This window comes from Propithecus coquereli, unplaced genomic scaffold (assembly GCF_000956105.1).
Source record: "Propithecus coquereli isolate 6110/MARCELLA unplaced genomic scaffold, Pcoq_1.0 Scaffold44, whole genome shotgun sequence".
NCBI classification, from domain to species: Eukaryota; Metazoa; Chordata; class Mammalia; order Primates; family Indriidae; genus Propithecus; species Propithecus coquereli.
Window position 1 is genome coordinate 8177823 of NW_012150174.1, and position 19735 is coordinate 8197557.

Genomic DNA, 19735 nt, shown 5'->3' on the forward strand with positions numbered 1-19735 from the left:
GCGGTCCCGGAAAGAGTTCTGACCATGGAGCCGTGGGTGACCTAAGCTGGGGCAGTAGCACCTGATGTCGCAGTTGCTGCAGAGCTGGGGGCCCTGACACTCAACGCTGGCGTCTGTATGTCAGTGTGGGGAGCCATCGGAGCCCTCCCGCCCACCACAGGCACATGCAGTGCACACAGTCGGTGGGCACACACAGGGTGCCTATCTTCTCTCCATCAAGGCCCTCCTGCCTCCTGGACCCCAGCTTAGGAGGATGCTCTTCTCCACACACACTGCTTGTGTTCAAAGATGATCAATTTATTTCCCGTCTTTTATTAATCAAAGACACATGTAGCTGTTAAGCAGGGCTTCTGACTCCCAGTAGGTGAGAAGTTTTTCTACCTTGAGTCTTCTAGAAATCTCACCCAAAGCCAAGGAATGGGGTCCTTTCATTGATCTTTGTGTATCCTTAGTTCCGGGCCTTTTGGAAACAGGTTGAAGACCTGCCTTGCCCAGGTCTCACCTCCTGTCTTGCTGCCCCCTCATTTCTGCCCCAACTTTGCCTGTCTGTGTTGTCTTCAGCATGTCCCTCAACCTCTCTGATGGAACGAATGACTGGCCTGGGCTCTCACTGGGAAATGAACTAGGTAAACTCACTAGCTTACGCTGTTCAAACCGTGTTCTTTAGCCACAGACCCTTTCTTCAAAGGGTTTATGTGAGATCCTAGTCTGTAAACAGATGGAGTTAGAGCTGCTCTGGTAAAGGGGGAAAGAGGGACCTCAGGCTCCCCCATCCCCATCAGAGTCCACCTTCCCCAAGGGGCCTGCACAGAATCCTTGAAAGCCGCTGTCCTATATAGGGTATTTTCAACGGAAGCTTATCCTTCCTTCCATGGGGCCAGGGGGCGGGGCAGCGGGGAGATCCATATCAAAATCTTGGGAAAGTTAGATGGCTTGTGTACTTTGAAAAAACATATTCCCAAATAGCCATTGTTTTTATGTGTTTTAAGTTGTGATGTTTAATTTATTTTCAAATTTCACATTATGTGAAAGGAGGGTAGGGATTTTAACATTGGTTTATAAAGGCTGCAATTCATTGATCTAGATCAGTGTTTTGCAAAATGCAGTCACAACGTGTTAGTAGGTCATGGAGTCAATGTACTAGATCGTGACCAGCATTCCTTCTTAATAGAATATTGTAGAACAAAATAGCATATATCAGTTAGTCACACATAGTAATGCTAAAGATTGTGTTGTAAACTGTTGTTTCTCTTATGTGTATTTGTGTGGACTGGTGTCATGGGCATTATGCACAAAATACGGTTCTAACTGTAGATTCTGATCAGGAAAGGCTGAGAAGCAGAGGTCTGGGTGGAGGACTCCTGTGGTTCCTTCAGGCACTGGTGTTGGCTCATGCCTGCATCTGACCCCCCGTGCTGAGCAGGGCGCTGGTGAACAGTGCAGCTAGGCAGGGGCTGGGGGTAATCAGGACCGCCCTGTAGTGACTGTGTAGGCCCCTCCCCTAAAGAGCCCAGCACCCTACACACTGTCCAGCAATTCCACTTCTCCTGCTGGGGCCTGGAAGGAGGCCAGGAGGTTAAGGTAGAGCCAGCTGACCATGTCCGAGTCCATGGTCCAGGGAGCTAACCAGGGTATGTCTTGTACAGGTGAGTGAATGGGTGTACAAGGTGGTCTGGGGATCTCCCCACAGCAGAGAGGCTTGTTACCTCCAGGCCTCTTTCGTTCACGGAGGCCACTCTCAGGACCCTGCCTGAGCTGAGCCTCCCAACCTCATGCTCCAGGTTGCTTCGGTTTCTGTGGCAGCTGAGATGCCATGGAAACGGGTCATGAGCCCCAGGATCAGAGGGCAGCATGACACAATCCGGGCAGCCTAGAGGAGCAATACTCAAGCCACAAGGAATCCTTGTGTTTTCCTGCAGAGTGATAGCTCTGTAGGGTGGGAACCCCTGCCTCCCAGTCCTGGGCTACACAATATAACAGACTAACATGGCAGGAAGCCCGTCACCTGCTCACCCAACTCCCCAGCCTAGGAGGCAGTCAGTCTGGATACAGAGGCCATCACTTGTGGCCTCCCAGACCTCCTCCCCTAACCTTAGCAGTACTGGGCTTGAGGGTCAGGGAATAGACCTTGCTTGGGTATCCCACGGCACCTCACTGCAGGGCACCAGTAGGCTCTGGAATCTTTCCACCCTCTTAAGGAGGATAGAGGAGCTGCCTTGTGTTCTAAGTTGCCCTGTGTAGCAAATACTGATGGGGAAGATGAGAAGTGATGACAGCCACACTGACAACCTTACTTTTTTTGCTCATAATTCTATCACCAGCTCCTAGCACAGTACCTGACCAGTAACAATAGTAGCAACAACAGCCAACGTTTATGTAGCACGTAGAATGTGAAAGGATCTGTCATTTGTTTATTCAGTCCTCACAGTAACCCCATAAGGAAGCAGATATTATGATTATCTCCAACTCCCCACATTAGGAAACTGAGGCACAGAGAGGTTAAATGACTTGCGTAAGGTCACACAGTCAGTGAGTAATGAAGCCAAGTTCCATACTCAGGCAATGTGACTCAGAGGTCTTGCACTTCACCACCAGGCTATGCTGTCTCTCTACACAGCTGTATCTTGATGCATATTAGTTGAATAAATGAGTTTCATTTTGTTTATAATGCCAAATTCATGGACGTTAATTTTCACTTCTCTTAGGTACCCAGAAAAGGTAGGGCAAGCCGATGTGTCTTCTTCAGTGTACAGGCCCATCAGGGAGCTTCTGTATGAGCCACCCACCTGGAGGAAACAGCATTAGACCTGGGCCCGTGTCACCTTCCTGAAGAGGAGATGTTCATGGGACCATGATAGGCTGTGCATCAGAGTGCCCTCTCTGGTCACCCACCAACTTTGAGGCTTGGTGAGGAGGAGGAACCTCAGGGCTGCAGGATTTCTGAGCAGAGAACTCATCCTCAGCTCTGAGCCTAGGAGACCTCGAGTCTCCAGGAAGGCTGGCTCACCCTCTTGAGATCCTTTCTGGGCACAAGAACAGGGTTTACTGTGCACTTGGAAAATCCATTTGTAGAGCAAAGACTCATGATTATGGAAGACAATTCAGAGCCTATGGAAAATCCCGAGACCCACTGAAGACACCTTTTCTGACCTTGTACACGAGGCATCAGTGTGGATGATTTTCAAAGCCCATGGCTGACAGAGACAGACAAAATGGGACCCTTTGCACCGCATCCTGGACATGCAGAGTTTCTTTGTCCAAAACCTTTGCTTGTTTTGTCTGGCTGCAGGCCGGGATTGCCTCCTTCCTCTGCCTCAGGAGCCCATGGAGCACGACAGGGTTGGTAAATTAAGAATTTGCCAGACGGAAAGGACTAATTTTTTTCCCCTTTCAAAATCATGAGCATGACGGTTTTTTGCACACATTCGGCCGGACACATGCTGCATTTATAATACAGAGAGTCGAGACATCATAAAGGTTTCACATCTTTCATGTGATAAATATTTTTACCGTCATGCTCGAGAAATGGATTTTGTTTGAAAATGGTCTATTTCCTTTGATGGCTTCTTTGACATGGATTCAAAGCCTTTCTTGATCCTGCTGGGGCCTGGGGTTGGGAAGGCCTGTTTGTTAACTTTTTTCAAAGGACAAATCGACTTCTCCCCGCTGCAGTACCACTGCAGCTGCTGGGGCTGGGAGATTTACGATTTAGGACAGTAATGGAAAGATGTCCGGCTGGCCGACAGCCGCTGAGAGCGATGGCATGCACAGCCCTGGGGCCGCCACCGTTGGGGCACCCAGGGGCGGTGAGCAGACCCCAGACTCGCCAGGGCCCTGGTTCTTGTTTATCCTTCTACCCTGTAAATTGCACTTAACCAATCAGATGTGGACTATTTAACCAAAGTGGAGCCCCGTAATATTTCTTCTTGCAAGTTTGTTTTTACAAGTGTTCTTTTCTTGTCTTTGAAATGACACAGTTTTAATGATCTTGCTACATGCAGTGAGCAGCCACTTGGGACTAGAAGAATCTGTTTTCAGAAGAAGCTTTTGCAGGCTGCTGGAGGCTTCTGTAACTTCTGTGTGTGTGTGTGTGTGTGTGTGTGTGTGTGCGCACATGTGTAGCTGAGTGTGTATGCCCATGTATGAGGATACACCCAGTAATAACTGAACAAAAGGGGAATTCTGCTCTCCTCTGGGAGCCCGGATCAATAGTCCCAGGGTCTTGTGATCAATATCCTCCCCTGCACACCTGCAAGCACTTCTTACCTTCCTGCCAGCCTCGCATGTAGGTTGCAGGTGCTCTCTGTAGATCTGGACCAGCCCTGGGAAGGAGTGTTAGAGGGAGGAAGTTTGCTGGTTTGCCCAGAGCTCAGGCTCTGGGGTTTGGCTGCCTAGAGGTACCCAGAATACTTGCTCATTGCACTGAACGGATTGCCTTTTCCCGGAGCCACTTTGCAGGAACCCCCGAGGGTGGTGGAGGGAGCACTGAGAAGGGACCAAGGGCATCCAGGGCCTTTTCCTACTGCCCAGTCCTAGAATCAGCTGCTGCTTAGCTGTGTGACTATCTAGACCTTAGTTTGTTTATGACATAAAGGAGTTGACCTAGAGGCCTAAGGGTTCCATTGAATAGGGGAAGCCACCAGGCCCTGTGTGAGCCAGATTCAGTGATCTGAGCCACCTTAGAATCATGACATTCTAGGACTTGAAAATATCTTGGAGATGACATTGTGTCTACTGGTGAGAACATGGAGGCTAAAGGAAAGGAAGGACTTGTCCAAGGCCACACGGTGAATGAGCTGAGAGCCAGGACTTGGAAGGAGGCTGTGTTCTCTTCTCTACAGCTCTGGTTCTTAGAGCAGGGAACCTGGACCAGCAGCCTCGCCATCCTCTCCTAATTCCCTAGAAATGCAGATTCTCAGGCCCCACTCTAGATCTGCTGATTCAGAAACTCTGGGGTGGGACCAGCCATCTGTGACTTAACAAGGCCTCTGGGTAAAGTCTAGTGCTTGCTGGTGTTTGGATACCACTACTCTGTAGCACACTGCTGCCCTTTAAGACCAGAAGAAAGACACTGGAAACTGGCAGGCTTCCCAGGAGAGGCCGTTTGAGACAGGAGAGCAAAGGATAGAGTAATATTACAGAGGAAAGGCACACATGATTTGTGTGCCTTAATTCAGGCTGCAGGTTTCCCAGAGCAAGGACTCTTGTTTGCACATCCTTGTGCCTTGGAGGGAGTCATGGCTACCACAAGCATCTGATGTTGGTCTGGGCCACAGGCTGTCCTCCTGCAAAGGGCCACATTTCTTGCTCCCTGCCCAACCCAGCTGTTCCCATTTGTGCATCTGTGTCCAGAGAAGTATGCCACTTTAACGTCAGCAGGGTAGGTCCAGCTAGCTCATTCCAAGAAATTGATGTGTGGAAACACTGCAAACACTGTGTTTTATGTGTGAACAGTCAAGTGTATGTTTAGAAGTCCGGGTGTCAGCTCGGTGGGGACTGTGGGGGGAGGATAATGGTATGTGCTTTGGAGTTTATTATCTCTCCTAGGCAGAATTCTAGGTTTAAAGAGTCGTTTTAAAGTAGCAAGTAATGACATATATAAATCCTGGTTCCTAAGTCATGGACATTTGTCATTCCCTAAAACGAGTTTTTCACATGGACTTTATATGGTTGGCTTAGAGTATAAAAACTTGACCCTTTAACAGCAACTTTCAAATAATTTTTAATCAAGTCCATTTCCATTTCTGTAAGTATGTGTGCACATGCCAAGTTCTGGCTGCCCCTACCTGCACCTGCCATCTCAGATGCACCTAGACCCAGAACCCGTCCTGTGTGGGTGAGGGAGGACACAGCAGTGCCAGCTTGGCAGGAGTGGGCATGGAATTTGTCTGGCTGGAAGAGATTGTCATGTAGTATCTGGAGTCTGCTTGTAGAGTCAGACATCTTCCTGTTCCTTGCCTGCCATCTCAGCTCAGACTGAAATGACCGTGCTTCTCCTGAGAACCCCAACTTATTCTCTAGTTCCTTGTTAGGACTTGTCACTTTCCTGAATCCTAGCTCCCCTGGCTGGGGTTGCCTTCCCTAATCCTTGCCAGCTCCTCCCGGGGTGTGGGGCCTGATGCCTCTGCCCCTGGCTGTCTTAGTCCATTTTGTGTTGCTATAAAGGAATACCTGAGACTGAGTAATTTATAAAGAAAAATGGTTTATTCGATTCACAATTCTGCTGGCTGGAAGATTGGGCATCTGGTGAAAGCCTCAGGCTGCTTCCACTTATGGTAGAAGGTGGAGGAGAACTGGCACGTCCAGAGATCACACAGCAAGAGAGGAAGCAAGAGAGAGAGGGGAGGGAGGTGCCAGCCTTTTAACAACCAGCTCTTAGAGGAACTATTGGAGTGAAAACTCACTCACCCCCGCTCAGGGAGGGCATTTATCTATTCAGAGAGATCTGTCCCCAGGCCCCCATGACCCAAACTCCTCCCATTAGGCCCCACCTCCAACATTGGGATCAAATTTCAACATGAGATTTGGGGCACAAACATCCACACTATAGCACTGGCCTGGCCCTCGGTCCTGCTCCCAGTGACTTGAATTTCCCGAATCATGACTGTCTTTTATCCTTCCCAGGAGGCGCTGAGTTAGGCATCACTCAGCCCCAGCTAAATGGGCTTGGGTTGTGTCCCATGAGGCTGATACCAGGGCAATCGAGTGGGTCCTCAATGGAGTGAGTCAGACAGGTCTATCAAAGCCCGTGTCCTCAAGGCGGAGGCCCCTCACCCGCAGGCAGGCACGTCCTACTAACATTTCCACCACGCTCACTATGTGCCAGACACTGTTTTGGGTGCTTTACGCACATTCACTCCTTCACTCACCTTGACCCCATGAGGCAGGCATTATCATCACCGTCTTAGGAGTGAGGAAACTGAGTGCCCAGCGTCTGTGCCACCACTACACCAGGGCTCAGCAAGTGGCAGCCCAGGGGCCAGACCTTCCCCGCTGCCTGCTTTTGGGAATGAAGTTGTCCTGGAACATGGCCACATCCATCATTTACACATCGTCTGTGGTTGCTCTCCTGATACAAGGGCAGAGTTGAGTAGTTGTGACAGAGGCCATATGACCTGAAGCCTAAAATATTTACTATTGAAGAAAAAAAATTGCCAACCCCTGCTTTACATGATACCGCCTCTCATGACTCTCATGAAATTGAGTACAGATTGTTCTGTGCATGTGCCAGTGTGCATTTTTCTGGGGAGTGGTCCATAGTTTCCATCAGGACCCTCAGAGGGTCCTAATCTCTCCCTCTGCCCCAAATAAGATCAACAGCAAACAGTGGAAGGGCAGCTTTAGGGAGTTTTGAGAGCCAAACGCAGAGTAGCCAAATGCCAACACGCAGTCCAAAGCACAGCAGTGGGAGGCAGAGCCGACGGTCAGGAGCCAGTTGGAAATGGAATGGTTCAGTCGGGGCTGCTTGGGAAGAAACAGGGAGGCAGGAGGGTGACTGTCGTTGTAGTTGCCTTGCACCACCTGGGTTCTCCCTTGTTGCCTATTAGTGGGTGCGTGAGGGAGGCAGGGCCTAGAGGGCTTCAAGGTCAGGGATGGGAGGACAGTCATGAGGCCCCTCCTCAGCTCATGGCTACCTGTGGCCCTCAGGTGCACCTGCTCCTTTGGACAGCACCTGGATGGCAGCCCTGCCCGGGTGGTACAGGGTGTATTCACATGCAGTCTCAGTGTCAGAGTGGAGAGAGCGGTTGTACTGAGAGTAGTGTGGGCACATGGTAGGCACTCTGCAAATGTCACCCATCTTTATTTTGCCTCACTATAACCTTGAGACCAAAGTATTAGAATCTCCTTTTTATAAATGGGAAAACCCACACCGATTGGACTCTTAGTGTGGCGGCAGAATGCTGGTCCCCCAAAGATGTGTGCATCCTAATCCCTGGAACTTGCGAACATGTTACCTTACATGGCAAAGGAGGAATTAAGGTTGCAGATGGAATTAAGGTTGCTAATTCAGCTGACCTTAAAATAAAGAGAGTAGCGTAGATGACCCCAGAGGGTGGCTAATGTAATTTTAGGGATCCTTAAATGGGACAGAGGAAGGCAGAAGAGAAGGTCACAGTGTTGTGATGTGGGAAGGGCTCAGCCCACTGTTGCCGGCTCTGATGATGGAGGAAGGGGCCCTGAGCCAAGGAATGCAGGCGGCCTCTAGACATCAGAAAGGGCAAGAAAACATATTCTTCCCCGGAGCCTCCAGAAAGGAGCACAGCCCTGCCGACACTTGATTTTAGCCCAGTTAGACCCATCAGACTTATTCCAGAATTGTAATATAGTAAATTTGCATTGTCTCATGCCACTGTGTGGTTGTTTGCTACAGCAGCCATAGGAAAGTAATACCGTTACCATGCATCCGAGAGTTTGCTAAACACTTTACTGGTGCCTATCACCTCACTTAATCTTTGCAACAAGCTTAGAGGTAAATATTATTATCCTTGTTCAACAGATGAGAAGCTGAGGTTCAGAGTGGTTTGCGAGCTTGACGACGGTCACACAGCCAGTCCAGGGCAATGCTGCCTCTGGAGCCCGCTGGGCTGGTGTGCTCAGCCCCTCGTGGAGCCTGCCCTTGGCCTTGCAGTGGGGCAGCTCTCCAGCCCACAGACCCTGTCCTGCCTTGGGATGAGGCACCCCGAAAAAGCCTCTCTTCTTCCCTGCAGTGCTCTGCGGGTGCCAGAGCAAGCGATCCTGGATTTGCCTTTGCCACGCTGAATAAAGTCCTTGTACAGAAGATTCTAATGGTGTTGGACCTGAGACTGTCAGGGCTCCTTCCTCCTGATTAGTTTCAAGCGCTTTGCTGTCAGATTCCACTTCGTTCTTTTGGCAGCTCTGAAGATTCTGGGAAGAGAAAGCCTAATTGTGGGGGCCGCTGGCAAAAGACCTTCAGCTCATGTTCTAATGCACCTCTAGAAGCGGAGAAGAGGGTAGCCTTCCACTCATCAGAATAGTGCATTTACTTATCATTATTAGGGCTCTTAACACATCAAAAGATGTTTTAAAAAAATCTGAAAAATCTCCCTTGGGAGCCCAACCACAAGCAGAGCCAGGAAGTCTTGCTTTGCCGAGCATAAGAAAAGGTCCATTATGATGGGCTGAAGTCCCCCTTCTCCGCCAGGTCAAACACAAACATGGTTCCATCTGAAAAGCAGACACAGAGGCACGGGGAGTTGGGGCTTTCCTAGCGCTGGAGGCTAGAGCTCTCAGGCCAGCCTGCTTCCCGCAGGTGTTGGTGCCTAGCTGTGGCTGGGACCAGGCACAAAGGCCGGGACTTGGACCACCAGGCTGGGCGTTTGGAAGAGGTGGGAGGGGAGACCCCTCCCCAACTGTGGAGGTGGCTGTGGAGGTGGCACAGCGAGCTGGAGGCCGCTGAGGCTGGACACTGCTGTTCCTGCTGATCCCCTCTGCGTGGTGGTGTGAACCCCGCCCTCATTAGCAGAGCTCAGATGAACTGGGCTTTGATGCTCTGCGAACACAGCCTGGGCTTCTCGGGCAAGGCCCAAGCATCAAACTCTTCAGTGGGAATAATGGTGACCTCTCACCAGCAGGAAGCCGGCAGGCAGGGGTTCACTGAAAGCCGACAAGACAAATGTATATTTCTGAACATTCAATTAGCCCTTTTCTTTTTAACCCAAAATAAAGCATGCGACAAGACGTCTCAAAAGTGGAAGAAAAGTTTTCTTAAAATCATTGAATTGTACATTGAAAATGGGTGAGTTTTTTGTATGTAAATTATAACAAAAGAAAGCTGTTTTTAAAAAAGGAGTGGAAGAAAAGAAAAACATCCTTTAGGCGTCCTTATCTGGGATGTTCAGCAGCGCCCACTCCACTGCTCTGTGCTTAGCCTTGTCTCCCAAAGCCGCTTCACAGCGCCTCGCCACAGCAGCCTGGCAGCCCATCTCCGTTTCACAAGGGAAGGAAACGAAGGCTTGGAAGACTCTGGGTCTGTCCCAAAGAGAGTGAATAGCAGACCCACGAGGGGAGGAGAAGGGTCCCCAGAACACTCTGGGAGGAGGACCAGGAGACAGGACCGTCTGTGTCTGTCCCCCACATGAACTGCAGACACAGGGTTCAGTGCCCGTGGCTGGCAGTGGACACAGGCCTGCCTGTCCCAGTTTCTCCTGCCTCCTCCTCATGGGTTCTGGATCGCATCACCAAACACCCAGAGCTTCGGCTTTGAGCACGGCCCGAGGGCAGGAACAGAAATAGCAGTGGCTATGGAACTGGCTGCAGGGCAAAAGCTAGGCCCCCTCCCCACCCACCCTCAGAGCCTCCTTAGCTACCCCCTCTGCCTAAGGGAGGGACACACAGTAAACAAGTAAAACCACAAGAACAAGAAGGAGCCATTGGTTTCCTGGGAAAACATCCCCAAAGGTGCCCGCACCAAGGGATGAGAAGCTGAGCGGCGGCTTACAAGGAGGGCACGGCCCAGCTTGGGAAACAGTCCAGGGCTCCTCAGCAATGTGAGCTGCATCCCGGGTGGTTCTGTGTGCCCCCTTGGTGGGGCTTGACTGTTGCTGTTGCCCAGCCTTGGGGTGAGAGCTACACACCACTTTGACCTCCGCAGAAGCAATGCATGTGACCCGCCCCGTTGCCTTGTCCTCCCATCCAAGGCCAGAGCTGGGTGCTGGGTCCTTGCTTAGGAGGAAGTCTGGTCTACATCCTCTTCTGTAGCTCCTCTGAAAGCCACGGGGACCACAGAGTTTGCATCTGCAGCAATGGCAAGAGTTGGCAAATGGCTGAGCCTCACAGGTGGAGGTCTGCAGGGGCCTGGTCCTGGAGAGCGTGGGCAGTCGCAACTGGGCAGGGTGGGCAGCAGTACACTGTCACTTTCACTCCAAAGCCCATGTCTTTGCCACTTGGTCATGCAGTCTCAGCACCGCCACGATCTTGGAGCACAAGCCCGTGAGACAGCCCTCTGGGTGGTTTCCTGCCGGCGCAGCCACTCCTCATTCAGGTGTTCTTCCTACTTTCAGCATCAGCAGCTTCAGGAGCCTCAAAAGCCTTGGCAGGGTCTCCGGATGTGCTCCTCTTGCCTGGCTGATTAGCCCGTGCACAACGCTCGGAGCCGCGGCTGTTGTTGCATTAATCGCTCAAAGCTCTGCAAGCTCTTTCCTGCCCCACTTCCCTCCTGTCTCCGTGAATTAGCACAGAGCCTGTCATGGTGTATCTGTAATTCTCCACTCTCATTAGTGGGCTGTGTGTCAGGCACTGTGGGCATATTTCTGAGACCATATGGTGGCATTTTCCAGGTGCCCTGTGTGATCATTGGTAGAACTTTCTGGAAAACAAGTCATGCACCATGAGGACTGTACATTTCCATGGGGAAGCAGATGAGCTGAGTGAGTGGGCCTCCAGAGACTCATCATTCTTATTGACAGGGGCCCCTCTAGGAAGGGTTTGAGCAAGTGATAGTCAAAATACACTTGGCAAACCACTGGCAAGGCTCAGGCACTAACTAATTTGCAGGAATACTGGCCTCAGCATAGAGCAGGGCCCTGGTGCTCCTAGGTGGACCAGGCATACATCTTTTGGTGGCTGGTTGGTGAAAAGATTTGGAGCACCTGGAGGTACTCTGCCATGAAGATATTTCATTGATGTAACTACTGATATGAATCAGTGCAGACAACTGAGTAGCCTCCTGGGGCCTGAGGTTTCTTCAGTCGTCAAGTCAGACAACACGGCCTGCCCGTGATGTGCAAGTGGGGCTGCGGGTGGCAGGTATGAGCTCAGCAGCACGCCCCTAAATGCCTCTGAGCTGCACTTTTATCTGTGACGGGAATGGTGAAACCCACATCCCAGGGGAGGCAGGGGCAGTGCAATGGAATTGGGGTAAGCTGTACAGGGACATGGAATTGAGGTACACTGTACACTGTACGGCCAGCTCCAGAGTCAAAGGTTTTGCAGGAGACACTCAAGATTGGCCTGCAGTTGGCTGTCAAATAATGCACTTTGCCACTTTGGAGAGTACATTTTTGTTTTGTTTACCCTGCTGGGCTTTGGGATGCATGCTTGTAGGTTCAAAAACTGTTTCCAAGTGATCTGGCTAATCCCAAGACTTTCAGTCTTGCAGTCTTCACTGTGGGTCTTCCTCACCCTGCCTACTGGCCATCCCAGGTTCCCTGCTTTCAGATCCGCACAGCCATCTGTCCAGCGGCCTTGAGGCCCGCCAAGCGCTCGTTCCTGCTTCTGCATCTCGGCTCTGGTTGGCCCCTCCCTCAGGTTGCCCCTCCCTGGAATGAGCTTGCGGATCACATTTATTCTTCATGGTCTGACTCAAGTGCCCCTCCTCTGGGAAGCCTTACCTGTGCCCCCTTTCCCTCACTTTAAGGGAACCAATGGCGTTTTATACACCTTCAATCAGAGCATTGAATACATTCTCTAGTTTGCCCTTTCCACTAAATTGGATACTGCATGAGGATAGGGAACAGGTCTGAGTAATCTTTATATTTCGATACCCAGCAATAGGCCTGGCACAGAATAAACTTGCTTAAATATTTATTGCTTGGCTGATAAAAGGGGTTAACACCCTTTGTGGACAGAGCTGACAGTGAGTGCCAGGCCCAGTGAACAGGGGCAGTGCAGCTGTCGGGGAGCCGCTCTGGACAGGGCTGGCCGGGCCGCAGCTGCTACACGCTGGCTCGCAAGGCATCTGGGGATGAACAGGTGACCACTGCCTGGGTCCCTCCAAGGCGGTCCCTCAGGGAGTTTCCCTGAGAAACGTCAACGATGAGGACAAAGTCAGCCTCTTTGCCTGTTGATGTCAGAAATATCATGCTTGACACAGACGCGTCAACTGTACCTTTCTCTTGAAGGGTGGAGTGATCCGTGTCCTCTCAGAGGAGTCTTCCCCTTGGAGTTTGATGAAAGGATTTCTGTGATAAGCACCTTGGGGACAAGGAGCCTCAGAGGAAGGACAGGCGGCAGTTTGTCTGCTGGAGCTTCGGGGACTTCCAAGGCCTTGGTTTCAGGGAAGGAAGGGAACACGTGGCCTGACTCTCTGGCTCTTTGTGGCTCTGTGGTTTGGTCTGGACACTCCCTGAAGGCATCTTAGGTCAGTTTTCTGGAGTGCCTGGGTCTTGCTCCCTCATGCCCTCTGCTCCTGGGTTTCTGGGGAAGGGATGTTTGGAGCTTTCGGTGGGATCTTTCTGTTTCTGAGCCCTTCCGGGTAAGGGGATTGGGGGGCAAGAGACAGACACAGCTTCCCTCCCTCCCTCCTTATCTTCCTTCTCTCATATTTTCAGCATACTCTGTGCACAGTCCTGTTTTAGATGATTGGGAGAGATGTAACCAGATACAGATTGTATCCAAGATACAATCTCTTGTGTAAGAGATTTGCCCAAAGCTAGGGAGAGCGGTGGAGATTGTCTACCAATGTCCATATTCCGTGGAACTACCTGAGAAGGTTCTGAGAGTGCACTGTCAGTCTGTCTAACTGTGCAAAACCATTTGCTTAAGTGGACTAGGCAGGTAATTAACCACGTGCAACTGGAATTCGCCCTGGCCATGGCTTCACTGGCTCATGCCCCCACCTGCTGGCATTGGACCCCTGTCCCCTTTCCAGTCTCTCTGAAAGATTTTGGGGGTCTCTAGCAGGCAGGAGGCTTTCCGATTCCCCCAAGACCTGCCGCTACTGCCGTTTGTTCGTTTTACTGATATTGGTCAAGCACCCACTAGGTGCCAGATGCTGTTCTAAGTCTGAGGGAGTCAGTGGAGAGCAAAGCAAACCTCACAGAGCCACATTCTGGTCGGGGAGACAAACGACAAGCAAGATAGACGGAAATTTTATATATATATATATATATATATATATATATATATATATATATATAAATACTGGGGAGGGGGCTGAATGTTGAGGACAGGCCTTGCTGACAAAGTGGCACAGAAGAGGGAACCTAGCCACGAGGACACAGAGGGAAATGCAAAAGCCAAGGCGCTGGGGTGAGATGTGCCTGGTGGGTCGGATGAGGGGCCGGTGTGGCTGGAGGGGAGAAAGCCAGGGGTAGAGGAGGGAGGCCAGCACCGGGCCTTGCAGGTGTTAGGTGGGACTTTGTCTTTGACATGAGGGAGGCAGAAGGCCACTGGAGTGTCCTGAGCAGAGAGGCGTGTAGCATGGTAATGTCTCCACTGGCCCCGGGGTCTCCTCCTGCCAAATCACGTAATTCATGGTGAGTCAGGGAAAGTGGACTGTGCCACACAAGTGCCACCCACGTGTGGCTGTCTGGTAAAGCAGCTCTTTCAGTTTCCCTCTCAGCCTATTTCTCCCTGGGACCCAGACAGGCAGCCAGGGCTGGAAGAGGGCAGGTGGGATAATAGCTCTATGTTGTACTCAGAATCCCCCAGACACTCTCCTCTGAAGGCTCTGGCTCTGCTCCTGGACCGAGTTCATTGTGCCCTGCTCAATCTTGGCCTTGAATGAGCCCTCCCTGGGCCCCCTGCCCCTGGTATACACACCTTTCTTGAGTCACCCCATCAGTCAGACGCGCCCAAGGAGGCGTGAACCCCAGCAGTTGCCTCAGTCCGCGTCCACTCCTGGGAGATGCCTTGTCCCTGGATAAGAGACATCCAAGGGCCTGATCATCACCACATGTGTCCAGAGACCCCAGAACCCCTGCAGAGGACCTGGCCCGGGTACTTCTCGGGCCTCTTTGCCTGTCCTGTCCTCTGCCATGTCAAAGCTGGTCCTCCTTTGCTGGACAGCCGTGTGCCTGCTTTCTTACTGGAGAAGGGAGCTGGGTCCAAACTGGCTCAGGGTAGGCCACCTGTCTATGGACATGGAGATCCTTCATCTGACAGGTAGACAGCATCAGCATCTTTCAAAGCTGGGGACCCCAGGACAGGGTCATCTTCCTCATCTGAGCTCAAGTGGTGTTGGTGGAAAAGTCCTGATGGGCTGTGTGCTGTGTGGGTCCTCCGCAGGTAGCATTTGTGAGAGCTTACTATGTGCCTTGCACTGTGCCAAGCTCCTTACATGGACCATCTCATTTACACTCACAAATGTCCATGAAGAAGGTGCTATTATTATCAACCCCATTTTCCAGATGAGGAAACTGAGGCTCAGGATAAGGTAGACTAAACTGGTAAACGGTAGAGCTGGAGTATGAGCCCTAGGATTCTGACTCTACAGCCAGCGTTCTTAACCAGTTCTTTGGAAAGGAAAGGAAAAATGAATGGAGTTCACGGAGGCATGACCTCCTTACCTAAGGGGAGTCAACTGTAAAGTGCAAGGGGTGGGGGAGGGCACACTTTTTCTAAAAGGGCCAGATGGTATTTTCAGCTTCCCAGGTCTGTGCTCTCTGCCATAGATGCTCAACTCTGCTCTTGTAGCCCCAAAGCAGCCAGTGATAATATATAAGCAAATGGATGTGATTATGTTTCAATATATTTACATAAATTGTTGATGGCCCTTGGGCCATGGTTTGCCCTGGTGTAGAGGAAAGAATATGGGGTTTGGAGAAGCCAGACCTTTGTGCAATGTCCCTGACCATCTGGGTGACCTTGGATTAGTCATTAAAACTTTTCATTTTTTATTTTCTTTGGTATAATAACTAACCACTCTGGATTACTTATTAAATGATCTATTTAAAAATTATCTGTTGAGTCCCTTGTAAGAGCCACATACTGTGCTAGGAGCCGACAATGCAGCAGGGAACAAGTCAGAGGTGGCCTTGCCCTGTGGAGTCACACCCACAAGGATGGAGAGAGGTAACCTTGGATAAGGAGGTGACCAACACAGTGCCTGGCTCTTAACAGGAATCCATGGTAGGAATCCAACAAAAATTGCTCCTTTCCCACCGTAGTGCCCCCAGCTCATCTTTCAGGACCCGTGGGTTTTGAGGCGGTTGTCATTCATACCCATACTGAGTAAAAAGATAGGAGCACGTGGTATCACCAGGACTTTAATATGTTTATAATACATTATTATGCAATGCAGGCCTAATTTTGAATCATAATTTTTTCATTAACTTATCTCATTTTACTTGGTAATATCCATTTAGGTATTTGAGAGCAATAAAACTGCATTTCTTTTAAACATTATATGATTCAGTTGGTTCACTGATTTAGATTTTTACTGCCCCCCGTTCCGAACGAATGAGTCATACATCTTTTTAGAGATAACAAGGACCTTCAAGATCATGCAGACTTGTGCTTCCCTTCAAGCACGCCTGGTAGGGGCGAAGAATGCGCAAGTGCACCCTGAGTTCTGGGATGGAGCTTCGTCCTCAATATATCCTAATCTGTTTAATGTTTCTGTTTCCTTTTGCATCTTTAAGGAAATTTGGCTACTGAGACGGTATGCCATGCTTGCCTTTGGAATTCAGCATGTGGAGGGAGCATGGCATAGTGGGAGGAGCACTGCCCAGGGAGGCAGACTTCCAGGGGCTGGATCTCCCTACTGCACTTCCTTCTGTGTGATGCTGGGCATGTTTCTTACCCTCTCTGGGCCTCACTTCCTTTATAAAATGGAGGTGATGATAATAGTTCCTCCCTTACAGAGTAAGGTGAGTCAATACGTGAACAGCGCTTAGGACAGAGCCTGGCACGCGGTAGGAGGAAGCACTCCGCACGTGTTAGCTATGGTGGGTACCCCAGGAGTCAGGCAAGTGTCCGGTCTGGAGGTGTCCGGGAGAGGAGCGGTGGCTTCTGTAGGTTCGCCTAGTGAGTTCAGCCGGCACTGGGAGTCCATGCATGCATCTTTCTGTGTCTCTCTCGCTGAGGTCTCTGGCATCAGCATGCTCACTCTGCTTTCACAGTCATGAGCTTTCTAAGTACCCTTTTGCTCTCAATAGCCCCTGTGCACTTCCGGCGATAGGCGCTTCCTGCCACCGGAGCACCTCTTCCATGGTAGGAGGAGCCTGGGTGTTGGAAGACTCCTCCTTTTGTTCCCAGGCCTCCTTCTCTCTCCCAGAGCTGCTCTTAGGAGAGTGACCCAAGAGGAGGTGGCAGTCTGTATCCCTGAGTTCCCAGCCTTGGAGACCCTGGAGCCCTAGCCCCTTACCTGTCTCCAGCCTGTGCCTTCAGGTGGGCCGTGCACCCCCTGGCTCCACTGGGCAGCTGAGAGGACATTGGCAGGGCCCCGAGCCTGCCTTTCCGGTTCCTGCCCTGCTCTGTCTTATTCCAGGCTCCCGGATCCATCTCTTCCATGCCTCACATGTTTGTGGGCACAGCAGGCACTGTCCAGTGTGCTTGCCATCTCTGTCCAATCTCTCTGACTTCTGCCCTTGAATGCTTTACCTGGCTACCTGTCCCAGGGAGCTTATTCCAAAGTCCTGGCCTATCAACCCATGTCCTGGCAAGATCTACCTGTTATCCTGCCCCCCTCCCCATGAAAGAGATTTAAATGACCTTCCCTTGCGTAATAACTCTAATTACCATTCATTGTGCACTTGTACTGAGACATATGCCAATCTGAGTGCTTTATACACATTATTTAATGTGATCCTCACAAACCTCTGGAGGGTGGGTGGGTATTATTCCCACATTACAGGTGGTGAAATTTCAGCCTAGGGACATTGAGTGTTTGCTATGGTCACATAGCCAGTACATGGTGGAGCAGTGATTTGAATCTGTGACTGTGTGAATCCAAAGCCTCTGCTCTTATAGGTAATAATGCCCTCTACATTTTCTTGGGAAGTTCCTGGGAATCCCTGAGCTGTCCTCGAACTGGAGTCAGGCTGCCTCCATGAAGTCCACCAGGGTTCCAATGAGCAGGGCCTGGAGTGCAGGGCGGGCTGGGGTGGCTTGGCTGTCGCTTGTGTCACTGATTCCCTATTCTGGTGGGCAGCGTCTGGAAACAGCAGGAGGCGGTCTGGCCAGGGGTGCTCACGGCCAGGTGAACGTCGTATGCTGGGTTCAGGCAACTCACAGCAGGACCAGACAGTGGAGAGGGAGCTGGGCTGGCAAGAACTGGGCAGAGGAGTGGACCCCTGGGTCAGGGGCCTGGGTATGGCAGGCTCAGGATGAGTGGGGAATGGGCTGGGGAGAGAGAAGCAGAAGCCCAGGCCAAGGGCTGGGGTCAACATCTCTGGCAGGGAGGCAGACTGGAAAAGGAGGCATGAAGCATCAGCTCCTTGGCAGACCCTGTTGGGTATATTACTGTATCTCTCGTGCCTAGCAGTTGTTGGATGGATGAGTGGATGGATTCGTGGATGAATGAGTCTTTGGTAAGCATGAAAATTCTAGTCTCCCCCCATCCCCCAAAGAAGGGGCTAAGATTGTTTTACCCACGGCTGTTGTGAGGAAGGGAAAGGGGTTGTCATGGCACATGCAGGGGTGCACTCTGACCCACCGTCTCCTGTTCCTTCTTTCTCCAGAGGCTCCTCCCAAGCCCGAGGAGGCAGAGGCTGAGCCCTTCACAGACTCCTCTCTGTTTGCACACTGGGGCCAGGAGCTCAGCCCCGAAGGCCGGCGCGTGGCCCTGAAGCAGTTCCAGTACTACGGCTACAACGCCTACCTCAGTGACCGCCTGCCCCTCGACCGGCCCCTGCCCGACCTCAGACCCAGTGGGTGAGCAGAGTCAGTGACTGGGCTCTTGTCAGCCTGGGGAGATGGGGTCCCCGCAGTGCTGGGAACAGAGCCAGGACTGGGCGCCTGGACTCCTGGGTCCCTTTGCTGCTTCAGCCAGGGTCTGTCCCCACAGCCTGCATTAGGCAAGTCACCCTCCTCTTCCCTCAGCCTCAGTTTCTCCATCTGCTCAGTAGGGGAAGGCTTTCTTCCATTAGAGATTTTGAGGATTCGTAACCTAATTTACTGCTTAAGGGCACTGGAATCATCTGGCATTTCCTTTAATATGTCATTTTAACCCAATTAGTTGCATTTTATGAACAATTTTTTTTCCGTAAATGAGTTTTTAAAGTACATCCATCTTGCATGGCTAACAAGTCATTACATCTGACAGAGAAGTCTGCCTCAGCTTCTCTCATTGTTACAGAAGGATGTTCCTTTAAGGCTCAGTGAGAATTTTTATTACTCCTAATTATTAAAAATGTGGGCACGTACCACAGCTGAAAAAAATCTCATTAACTTTTGCCGCTCCCCACACCTTCCTTTCCCCTCTTTCTCCTTATTTTTAAAATGTTCTTAAAGCTGCAAACCATAGTGAGCCTATAGCTGGGACCTTTGGGAAAGGTCTTGCTGCTGGGTTTGGAGGCTATGTTCTTTTAGAGGGAAGATTCAGTTCAGCTTCATAGACATTTATGGAGCACCTGCTGTATGTTGTATAGGTAGCTATGGTTGTTCCTGGCCCTATAGGGATGAAAAAGCTGAGAATCTGCAGAGGGAGAGAAAAATATGTATCATTTAAAGGTTATTTGTTAAGCGCTTCTGAGCCAGCACAGCCTAGGCGCAGGGATAGAGCAGTGAACAGAGCAGGAACCCCTGCCTTCGCAGAGCAGGCGTTCTAGTTGGACAGGCAGTAAACAAAACAAAGACGTCTAATATGTAGTGTGTTAGATGGTGGTAAGTGCTATGGAAAGATGAAGTGGGAGAGGGAGGCAGGGCCACCTGGCATAGGAGTGGGGGTGGCAATTTTTTATAGGTGGTCAGAGAGGGTCTCATGAAGAAGGTGACATTTGAGCAAAGACCTGGAGGAGAAAAGGAAGTGACCCATGGGGATGCTCAGGGGAAGGGGGAACTTCCCAGGCAGAGGGACCAGCAAGTACAAAGGCCCTGTGGTAGAAGGCAGGAA

At 50.9% G+C, this 19735-nt stretch overlaps 1 protein-coding gene across 1 annotated transcript in view; it reads left to right on the plus strand.

The window, feature by feature from the left end:
• Window positions 1-1597: 1597 nt before the first annotated feature.
• Window positions 1598-19735, plus strand: part of LOC105818238 (polypeptide N-acetylgalactosaminyltransferase 18) — a 179579-nt gene continuing 161441 nt past the window's right edge. Inside the window, exons 1-2 of the mRNA XM_012654177.1 lie at window positions 1598-1646; window positions 18363-18555. Coding sequence (XP_012509631.1) covers window positions 1598-1646; window positions 18363-18555 — 242 coding nt within the window. The remainder of the gene's footprint in view (window positions 1647-18362; window positions 18556-19735) is intronic.